The sequence below is a fragment of the Struthio camelus genome, chromosome W, assembly GCF_040807025.1.
Source record: "Struthio camelus isolate bStrCam1 chromosome W, bStrCam1.hap1, whole genome shotgun sequence".
NCBI lineage: Eukaryota > Metazoa > Chordata > Aves > Struthioniformes > Struthionidae > Struthio > Struthio camelus.
Genome location: NC_090981.1, coordinates 42,440,414 through 42,451,819, shown reverse-complemented (window position 1 = coordinate 42,451,819; position 11,406 = coordinate 42,440,414). Strand labels below are relative to the sequence as shown.

At 39.8% G+C, this 11,406-nt stretch overlaps 1 protein-coding gene across 18 annotated transcripts in view; it reads right to left on the bottom strand.

Moving 5' to 3' along the window:
• The window catches only part of LOC104152941 (ankyrin repeat and death domain-containing protein 1B), a 45,407-nt gene that overhangs the window by 14,793 nt on the left and 19,208 nt on the right, over positions 1-11,406 (bottom strand). For 5 of the 18 annotated variants that reach the window (XR_011137446.1, XR_011137444.1, XR_011137445.1 and 2 more), the window contains exons 11-15: positions 11,299-11,397; positions 9,080-9,178; positions 6,146-6,241; positions 2,607-2,805; positions 1,750-1,881 (exon numbers count right to left, since the gene is read on the bottom strand). Coding sequence is in view for 15 of the 18 variants with exons in the window: in XM_068925534.1 (XP_068781635.1) it covers positions 1,750-1,881; positions 2,607-2,805; positions 6,146-6,241; positions 9,080-9,178; positions 11,299-11,397 (625 nt within the window). In the remaining 3 variants the exon portion in view is untranslated. Of the gene's footprint in view, positions 1-1,153; positions 1,414-1,749; positions 1,882-2,606; positions 2,806-6,145; positions 6,242-9,079; positions 9,179-11,298; positions 11,398-11,406 lie in introns of those variants that run through there. The other 13 variants (XM_068925543.1, XM_068925535.1, XM_068925537.1 and 10 more) reach the window with 12 other exon arrangements.

The window sequence follows — 11,406 nt, the reverse complement described above, 5'->3', positions numbered from 1 at the left end:
CTAATACCTACTTTCAAGAGAAAAATCATATTTTAGTTATATTTGCTCTTAAATATCCTATTTAACTGCAGACCTAAATCCTACATTGTACTTAAATTAAGAATAACAAGGGGGTAACCTTCACAACCAGGATGTGATGTGGTTCAGGTGAGGTACCTAAATCATCAAATCACTAAGCATTCTCATTTTTCAAGCTAATGTCACAGGAGTTGATGCTTACCCATTGTACATCTGAGAACTTGTGACTCATCTTAGATCCCCAGTTTCAAAACCTGGGGAGTTGCCTACCTGTGCTTCACTCTCTTGTAGAGCTCTACAGCCATGTCAAAATGTGTTGCACACAGGAGGTCAGAGTTAAGCTTAAGACTTCAGATCAAGTATAGACATTATCAGAATTTTTATTACAAACAGTAAGGTTCAGTAGAAAGTAATTTAAGCTTTAACGGAAGAACTGAAATATTGCCTTGTCTCTCTGAACACAGCTAGAGCCACTGCTGCTTTGTTGTAAAGGAGACCAAAAAGATAAACATTTACATAATTTTTTAGACTTACTTAAAATATTTTCAGTCATCTAAACAGAAAACCTTGAACCATGTTCTGAAAAACACTACCAAATATTAAAATCAAGACATGAACAAGAACTAGGTGAATTTTAATTTATAAATAAGTATTAAAATATCAATGTCCTTTTTTGAGTATGTACACAAGGACATGGCATGAGCAGACAAGTTCTGAAGCCAGTCACACATGGTTATAGATATGGCATTTTTGTGTATTTTCACTACATAAATCAAATGCTTAAGAAGAAACATTTGTTCCAGGTCCTAGCACTAATCAAGAGAAAAGCCCTCTTCGGAAAGGAAAACTATAATCCTAGCAACAGACTGTATAAAAAGTCTGAATCCCAAATGAGGCCACCAGGTGCCAACCTATTTCTGGAACTGTTGATGTATATGTATAATTTTCACTTACTAAATTTAATTTCTTTCAACTAGAAAACATCTCATTTATATTTCATGTCAAACAAAACTTAATTGTGCAGTTCCAACATGGAATTAGTGTATGAATTTCAAGTCAGCTACAGAAATTTGGGGTGGGGGGGGAGAGAAAAAACACCTCTTAATAGTGTAGTCATAAATGACCAGCCAGCCACTCACTCTTAAAAGCTGTCAATTATTGTAGGGCAAAGCATGAGAGAAACAACTAATCAAAATTTCAGGAGTGCAAGTCCTAGCTCGTAAAATGTCATACAACTTCAAAACAATTTTAGTTTCCAGAAAAATTATTTTTATTTGAAAGCCACATTCCATCTGGCTTGTAATTCCATCATATACACCATGTTCCCTTGATGAATTCATGAAATTGCACACTTGCTGAACTCCTTGTAAGTGCTACTTTCAGTTCTGATCTTCTCTGTAAAGCAAGAGGAAGAAACGTTTGCTAAAGACGCTGCTCTTTACAAGGTCAGCACTAATCTAACTGAAGGAGGGCTGATCGCATTTTTCACCATGTTTGCAAGACAAAGGAGAGAAGCAGAGTTTGCATATTTTTCTCTTCCTTCAGAAATGCTGAATCTGACTTCAACTCTCTTCCTCAACCCCTACCAAGGGTAGATTCCCAGAAGGAAGAGAATGTCCTCCAGCTCTGCTGTAGCTACGCATCTCCCCCAGCAGGGCAGGAACCTCAGCATTTCACTGTATTTTTGCAGAGGACGCTAGACTATGCTGTCTATATCACAAAACTACTTACCAGCTAAATGTTGAAATCCTGCTTCCATCAGATCTTCGTATATATGTTTGACAGGATTCTGATGAGCCAGCAATATGCCATGTAACCAGATGAGCAGCACTCTGTGTCCATGTTCCTTATAACTTTTTTTTCCTATGCAATACACAAAGCATTTTCCTGTTCCATATGCTGGAAACATTGTATTTTGCACTTTTACAGTCCCAAGAGACTTTAAAACCTACTCATTTACTCTTATTTCCTTTCTTACCTAGAAGCAAAATGAAGACTGAGACTTACAAAGGTTTAAAAAAAAGTAATTTTAAAAGAAGGTTAATAGGAAAAAAAGAGATAAATCAATGCTAATATATCTAAAAATTAATTTCTTCCTTTCACTTTTAACTTTTTGAAATACTTCCTAGAGTAATAGTAAATGAGTGCAACGTGTGCTCTAGAAATATCAGTCTCCCAACCCTAGTGTTGCCTGAAGAGAGAAACTGCCGCTTCATGAGGGCTGTGCAAGCAGAGCATGAACAAGGTCCTCCTCTGTTCCCAAGGCCTCCCTTGCAGCAGCACGTGAACTGCGAGACCCTTCCCTGCTGCTCTTTGCTCCAATTCCTGCTTCCCAAAGATGAAAAGTTTCTTCATATAGAAAGTGGGAGAACGCAAGTGGCCTGTACTTCTGCAGCAGAATTTGCCAGGGACAAGGGCTGTATCCGTTCACCTCAAGTTTTTATATCACTGTTCCTTTTCACGAACTGAACGAAAGCAGGATGGCCAACAAGCATCTGGGATACTCTCCTAGCTTAAAAAGCTACTATATGCCCTGGCTTGATTTATATTACTTCTATATGGTGTCTATCCATTCAAACAGTTGTTACCTGTCCATTGTTCTTCAATAGCTTTAATTTGTTCCTCTGTGAACTTCCAGAACAGAGCCAGTTTTTTCCATTCTTGGGGTTTTAACTGATTGTATGCCAGATTCCAAAGGGAGGAACGGATTTGCTTGGTCTGTGTACTGTGATCTTGTTTGAAAGATAAAACAAAATCTGACTCAACATCACTATGATCTAGACGTTCCTGAAAAGGAAAGCAGATGATAAATTTTGTAATGAAGGTAGGAAGACTTTTTTGCCTAGCCTGCAGCCAGCACTGGTCTATACACCCGTATGTGGTTGCTGGCAGGTGATTTGCTCAGTGCAGATAAAGGAACTGTAAGAATTAGCTATTTTGGCTACCAGAGCTCTATGGGGAAAAAAATCTTCACACCTTTGGGAGATATCTTAGAATGTCATCCATTCTAACAGTTTTAACAACAGAACAGACAGAAAAAAAGACTTCCTGGGTTTATTGCTCTGTATCACTCAGTTAAATACAAAACAAAGCATTTGTTTTCTCTAGTGCTTGATACATAGTAGCAAGTAATTTGCAGTAATATCCAAGCACTACGACGCTCTTTGGCTGTGTCTACATTACAAACAATGTTTTAAATGTGTTTGGGGTTCAACCGCAGTTCTTGTTCTTTCCTCTTGCTTCTCTTAGTGCTAACCTTCCTAAAAAGAGGCTAGCCACTATCTGCATGAGACTTTCTCAGAACATTCCCATCTTCGCCCCATCAGTTCCGCTTGGCTGAAGTGGGCCTGACTAGGTGACGCGATAGCGGTATGAACCATTGGGTTTGGCTTGCAAGGCCCCATTCAGGAAAGTGTCTAAGCACCAATAAGCACGTGTGCGTTGAACCTGGAGCTAATTTTATTACCTGCACAGACAAAACCACATACATACACCAAAACCAAAAATACAACTAAATCACAGGCATACCACGCATCAGGTTAAAAAATGATGTAGCTATGGTATCCGGCTTGCCTGAAACAGGAATGATGGCGTTAGTTGCTTCACGTTTGGGCACCCCTGCAAAAGCATTCTCCAGCAGTTATTTTGGCCCCAGTTGAGGGCTGCCTAGTGGAAATCCTATTTCCTAGTGTAGATAAGCTCATGCTAGTCCTTTTTCAAAACAGTCTCCCAAATGAAATCTCTTCAGGAAGCTGATACAGGATGACAAAGCAGATCCTAGACAAGAAGAGGACATGGCAGCATGCTACATTTTAGAAGTGCTAAGTATAAAATACTCCATTCTAGATTAAACGCCAAGAATTGTAATAACAGTATTATTTTCTAACCTTCCTAACTTGCAAGAAAAAAAAATTCAGTTTGATAATTAGCTATTGTCATATATGTTAGATTACATTTTTCTGGTGCAGCGCTTCGTGAAGCATGCAAGGTGAGGTTTAGGACATGTCACAGGGTAGCCTTGATTAGTGGCTCAGGCTCTCTCCAGGAAAGCGCTTCCCTTCTGGGTTTAAAAAACAAAGCACAAAATCTTCTCTCTCCTCCCGTTGCAGCACAACAGCTTCCCTTTGCTGCTAGTTGCGCGTCTAGGGTAGGACACAAGCAGCAACCCTCAAATCCAGTCAGAAACAGCCTTGGCAAGGGTGGTGAAAGGTTGAATGAAGCAATAAATAGAAAAAAGGAAAAACAGAACAAGACAGTCTTTCACACAAATTTGTATCATGTGCACTTCCTCACAGCAACGTGACATTTCTTTTTGCAACAGATGCCTTGTCACAAATCACAGTCAGCCCGATGTAATAAAAAGACAGTTCTTACAATAATAGTTCAAAACACTGTAGTTTCACGTGCAGTAACACTACCTGAACAACTTTATATGCCATAACTGTAACATTTGAACTGCTCCCAGAGGCTGTGCGCTTAGCTTCAGGTAAGGCGATACAAACACTTATGTTTCTATTTCCCAACATCTGTTTTGCTTGTGAAGAAAACCATCTGCTTAAATATCTTTTCTTCTTCTCAGGCAGTTCAGTTAAACAATGCCAAAAGATTAGGAGCATTACTTGCTCACTGCTATCAGACTTTTCCTATCCTCCCTGACAAATGATTTCACTTCTAATTTGCCTTTGAGCCAAAAGAAACAATAACGTACCTGACAACTCCAGCTGAACTGAAGCAAATCAGCTATGCACAACAAATGCAGCTCATGGACATGTTTTTAATTAGAATTAATCTAGATCTATGATTTACCAGCACAATTCTCTGCACCGTTAAATATCACAGAAACGGATATATAGGGCTGGAGAGGATGGTAAAAGACCAGCTAGTTCGGGTGCCTGCACTCAGGCAGGATCAAGCATGCCTGGAGGACCTGAGAGACACTTGTCTAACTTGGTAAAACAAATACTAGCAGAAAGCAAGAATGAGAACGAGATTATAGATTTAAGTAGCATCTTAGCAATGAGAAAGAGCGGCAAAATAGTTTTCAAGCTACACCCTGAAACAGAGTCAATCAATTAAATTCCTTTCACCAGTCCCTTTAGCCTAGTTTGCTAGTTCAGGTGCTCACAGAATTATTTGCTTTACATAAGTAGCTGTAGCACCTAAGTCCTGCAGTTTTTATGGTGGATGCAACAAAAATAGACAGCTTTCACTCCCTCACTAGCGCCAATCAGAAAGCAAAAGCTTTCTGATAGCTTGGGGATTTTAGCTTGCATTATGTCAAAACCCAGCAGATTTAATCAATTCTTAGAGCTTGCATAAAACTGTCTCTCCAAACAGGAAAAACTGAGCAGCTCAATACACGACTGAATTATTTATGGAGCATAAGTCTAAAATTAACCTTCACCATCCTTTGAAATACTTCCCTTTTATCTTATCAAGTAGGTAGGTATAGCATACTCATTGCTAATGTCATCATCAGAATAAATAAACTTCCTCAGAATTCTAGATGGTCCCAACCAAGGTCCTGTGCCATGCAGGCTAAGCAGCCTACATTTAAAAAAGTGTGACAACTAGGGAAACAAAGTTAGATATTCAGACAATCGAGGCCAATCTAACCAATGTCCTCACTTCACATGGTTGCCTGGCTCTTTCCCGGTTTATTTCTTGACTTTTGTAATTAACTGCATCAAACCAAAGAGGGAGCTCTCACTACAGTAGCTGAGCTCGTCGTTCTCACTGGCAAAGGAAGGACGGACTCCTGCAGTTCATTTTTTTAAATCATGGATTTTGCAGTACCAAAGGACACACGGGTCAACATGGATTCAGATCATCTCGACTCTGACGTTCATAGCACACAGTCTGAATTTGGGTCAGAATACGTCTCCATCCCTTCTTCTCTGTTTAGTGCATGATGCTGCAAAACGGTATGTTCTGTCTACAATTTTACAGCTTGTCAGGGACAAAACCTGGACTGGATAAAGGCTTTCCAATTTCTAATCCTAACCTCAATTTATCAAGGCTAGTCTTACAACCTGTCAAGAGGAAATCATCTGAGGCAAAAGAGACTTTAAGATCAGGATCAGCTTCTCCCTCACGGTTTCCTTTAGTGTAGTGAAAGATGTCTTACCTGTTTTCTAGCATAATACCTTTCTGCTTTAATGATCATATCTACGATGAGGGCATAATTGCTCCTTGCTGCCACAGCAAGTGCAGTTTTTCCATGCTGAAAGCAGAGATAGTGAATCATAACATGATCTCACACATAAATACATACATATATATATATATATATATATATATATATATGAGGATAATTACATTATAGAATTTACAGAGCTCTATCGTTTTTTTCAAGAAAATACATATACTAGAATGTTATGGCTTCAAGGTGGCTGCAACCAAAATTATGTTATGCTTTGTATGAGTTGTAACCCCTGAATCCAGAGGTGGTCAAGTCTTCCCAACATGTGGACCGCTAAAGCATTTCTAGTGAGGTGCAGTTGGCTTCAGAAACCTCTTATGCACAGACTGCACACACTTTTTATCAACATGCTTTCTTCAGTCACTATTTCCAAGTTAGTGGAATCCCAGGCATCCACAGGCTGAAAACTACTGCAAATACGGTTCATCCCCCTGCTACGGTTAAGCTGCCATTTCAGGTGGATGGTATGACAAGGTTGCAAAACTCCTAAGAACAAACCCATGTCTTGTTCTAGATGGTAAGAGAAGCTGGGTCACAAAACGAAGCAGGCATGTGGATGACTATCACGATGACTGTAGTATGCACAATGAAGGCGATGTTTTGAGGGTAGTACAGACAATCAAAGGAATTAAAAGCTGTTGCTTTAATTCCAGCTATAGAGGACCGTTCAGTTTATCTGAACTAATCTCTGTTACAACATTTTGACATATGGGCGTTTCAATGGCTTTACAGGGTTCTCTCTGTAATCTTCCACTTTCAGTGGAGTGCCGCTAAGCGGAGATGCCTCAGATGTGACTATTCCGGGTATTTTTCACATAACAGGAGCTAGGCACTCTAGAAAATTAAGCTTAAAAGAAGTCAACCCCTCGAAATTAGAAGGCTCAGTAATTAAATTATAAGGCATTTCCACTCTCCAGCTATTATGAAGTTTCCTGATACATACCTTTTGAATTCTAGCTCCTGGCTGTTCAAGATCATTATAATTATCCCATGTGTAGAAAGCATCACACTGGGAGCCAAAGACTTTACATTTCACACAGAAGCGCTTAACATGAGAAGACACCACAGACTGCGACAGCTCCTTGGGGCCCACCTCTGGAAAGGCACTCTGCATTCCCAGGGTAAGGGGTGGAAAAAAGAGGGTGCCTGGCCTCCTTTGCTAGCTTCAAGTACCACTGGGATACTGCATGCACATACAGCATGACAATCTTACACAGAGCTCTCCTGGCTATCAAAACTACACCTGAAGACAGGGGGAAGTAAAGTTTCCCAGGAGAGCATTTCCTGAGCTTTAGCAGCAAGCAACTCTTACAGATGCATTACACACTTGGAGACTGAGGATTCCTGCTATCAGGGAACAGGCACCAGAAAAATACAGAGCTGGCAACCCAAGCAGGCTCCCCTTCTCCCAGCCTGCTGTTCAGGGAGCAAGGAGGGGAATATCTTTAGCACCCCAGTACCAATTCAGCTCAAAGACTCTTGTACTTGCCAACATTCCCAGCTGTGACACGGCCCCAGAGCTCACCCAGCAAACAGACAAGGAAACAGCTCTTTCAAGAAATAAAAGCGGTGTAGAAAGATGACAAAATTTGTAATGGCTCAAAGCCACAAGCTAATAACATGCCCTGAACTCTGTCAACACTGCTATAACATCAGGACACTATCCAGCTCAAAGGCTTGCAGGTACTTAAGGTCAGAATAAGCATCAAGATGTAATTTTCATTGTCTCCCTTCGGCATATAAAAAGGTAGAGACATTTTTCCAATAGCCAAAGCATTGTCCAAAGTGGATAGGACTTCAGTCTGGGTTAGCCTGTATAAAAGTCACAGGTCTCTGGCCAGCGTAGACATGACTTAACTGCATTGCAGCATCTTACCTCAGCCTCCTAAAACATATGAACCATGTCACTCACACTCATAGCCCTGAGCCTCTTGTCAGACTGGGAACAAAAAGGTGATACTAGTTCCATGAGGCTTTACTCCTCATCAAGACAGTTGTTTGCATGAAAATTACTTTGTTTTTTTAAAATGACTAAAGAGCTAGATTTTGCTCACTATATACATCTGATATCTATTCAGTCATATAGAAAATCCACATGGCAGTAACAGTATAAAAAGGACAGGCTCAATCTAACAGTGACAAAATTAAAAAATACCATCCCCCCAAAAAAGATTCAGTACTCTCTCCTTACATAGGCGCTTCCTCAGAGACTCTTTGTTTTGGTGCTTTGTCCAGTCATTGCCATTCTTGCCTCAGTCTTTCCAGACTAGACCTCAGTAACAGATGACTCAGGGTCTAAGCACTCACTTGAATGTATCTTGGACGGTTCCTCAGGGACACCAGGCACCACCAACTTCAGATGGCGCAGTGTACTTAAAAATAAACTCACCATCACTACAGTCAGTGAGATTTGAACTATCTACATGCCTCCTGGCAATAAACTTGACTGTGGGTGTACAGCTGTAATGGCCGCACACCACTTCCACTCTGTGGAAGTTGTCCTTGTCCTTTTGAAATCAGAGGTCTGAAAGTGAGGTTTACCCTTCAAACCATGGAGTTTAGAAGTTTTACATTTTTAAGCCCACTGGCTTTCATCACATCTGTACCCAAAACCAGCTCTTCACTAAAACAACTTCAGATCTCTGCAAACTGCAGGCAAGGCAATATTAAAATGGAACTTCTTTCGTAACAAGGTAGTACAAAAAGGAACCTCCTTTGTAACACCTAACACTTAGCTGCATTCATTTTACAAAAGAGGGCTGGAAACATACACTTCCTGCATCTCTGGGAAGAAGGTTATAAACAAAACAAACAAAAAAAAATCACATAATCCTTGCTTGCATGAGTAATGCAGTATACCTTATCCATAGTCTTGAGATCACAGCCTGCCTTCAGCAGCAGTTCCACCAGCTCCACGTTGCCAAGATCAGCTGCCAGATGTAAAGGGGTTTCCTGCCTCTGGAATGAATAACACCAAACAAATATAATTTGCCAAACTCCCCAGTGAAAAGGAAACGCTTACAATTTGAAACTCAATCAGATTCATAACAAGAGATGGCCTTAGCTAGAAAATACTGAACAGAATGAAAGTATTTAACTTTCGAATGATCTAAACGCCAATTTTGTTTCAGGCAAACAAGAGAACGTCTGGGATCTCTACAGGAAAAATACACAGAAATTCCAGACAGCCCTGGAAAAGGCCAGTGCCATGCCACTCTAATGTGTTGTAACGTAACAAGCTCTCTCTACCCTCTTAAAACAAGGTGTTTGGGGCAGAGTGCTTCATGTGACTGCCAACCCCCACACCACCCTCTCAAGTAACTTTTCCCTGCTGAAATTCATGCAAAGACAACTGGACACTCAGAATTTTCAACAGTACATTGTGCCACAGTTCACAATAGACTTTCTTAGCCAGCCTTGCCCCCAAACACTGGGATCAAGTGGAAGGCAGAACAGAGATCTGCCTGACCCATAACGGGTTTGGTGAACCTTAAACCACAAAAGCATTAAACAAAACCAAACCATTAACAAAAACTATAGTGATGGGAACATTTTGCTTCAAATCTAGTCTTTGGGTCCACAGTACTTGTGTAGTCTCTAAACTGCTCCATTTACCCCCATAAAATCTAGTTATTTATTCTTCTATAGAGTATTATGAAGAAACTCAGTTTTACCACTAAGCAGCAGGGAAGCCCAGCAGTCTAACAGTCAGAGTAGATATCTATTCCTGTCACAAAGAAGGATTTGCTTCTTGATCTTTTCTTTACTATTCTTAATTTTAGGAAAGCTTCTGTGGGTGCAATGTAGCAGCAAATAAATGTGTTATCATTTACGGAATTCTTGCATATCTGGAAATGTCCCACAGTATGTTTCATATGACACAGCATCCTTTTAAGTCAAAGTTTTTGCACCTATGCTCCTCTAATGATGCAAGTCTACATTCTGCAAATGTGGTAAGAGCACTTTCTAGGTCCTCAGGTAATTCTTAAAATCATGCCTTAACTGACAGGTCGCAGAGTTAAACAGATCCTTACACACAAAGATACACCAGCTTAAGGGTTTCACATAGTCTTATCCAAGCTCTTTTGAGAATACTCCGATTACATGACCTCAAATTTCCTCCAAAGAAACATCCTCTTTTTCAATAATTTAGATATGTATGTACCTACTACTGTGTGCAACTTCAAGTATGCTAGAGACAATGCAAGTAAAGTTTCTAAAAGATATGTGTGAGAAGTTTACAAAATTGTCTATTTTATTCAACAAAGTAGCTTATCACCACAGGCATTTTGACTCTAGCTACAAATAACAGACTTTCAGGGGGTTATCTATCTCCCGTAAAAAACCATATACATTTCAATAAAATGAACAATGGGATGGCGGAAGCTACAGATTCCACAAAGACTATTTCTTTCCCCAAAAACAATGTACATAAAAATGAACAGAATAACTCTGTATCCTCAGTGTTCCATGTTTAACTGGAAAGCCTTAATTTTTTTCCTTCAGTGCACTAATCCTCATGGAATTTCATTGCTTTTTATTAAAAAAGGATCGAGGGGAACCTCTCTAATCTAGAACTATATGGCTAGACCTGCCCAAAATTGCCATTAATTAAAAGAAAAAATCCTGAATGGAGCCTGGGAGCCTGTGATAGCTTTCTTTGTCTACATGCTTTAGAAAGTTTATACTGAAAGAATTCCTGTGAGCTAAAGGCAGCCTTCCAGGCAAATGGCTCTCTGCACTGGGTTTTCCTCTAAGACCCATATCTCTGAGACATTTTTGTCATTTATTATTCATAAATCATAACAAACAAGAAATTAATCCAAACATTTTCTGAATATATTGCATCTTGCTATCCGTATCTTGCACAAACAGTACTAGCACAGCCTGTACCAGTGACTAACACGTATGCACACACACAAGAGGGAGGACAAGGAGGGAACTGCCTCTTATTTATTGCACCTTAAGCCCATAAGGAAAAAAAAACAAAAACAAACCAATCCATTCTATTTCAAACAAAATCCAAAAAATCTCCTCTTTCTCAGTGAAGTAATGTTACTTCCCATTTTTTTTCTTACATGATTTAAGGAGTTTATATCATGATTGGCATCCAAGAGGCTTTTTACTATAGGTAGATGATTATTGATGACTGCTAAATGGAGAGGAGAATTCTTCTGCTGTTGAGA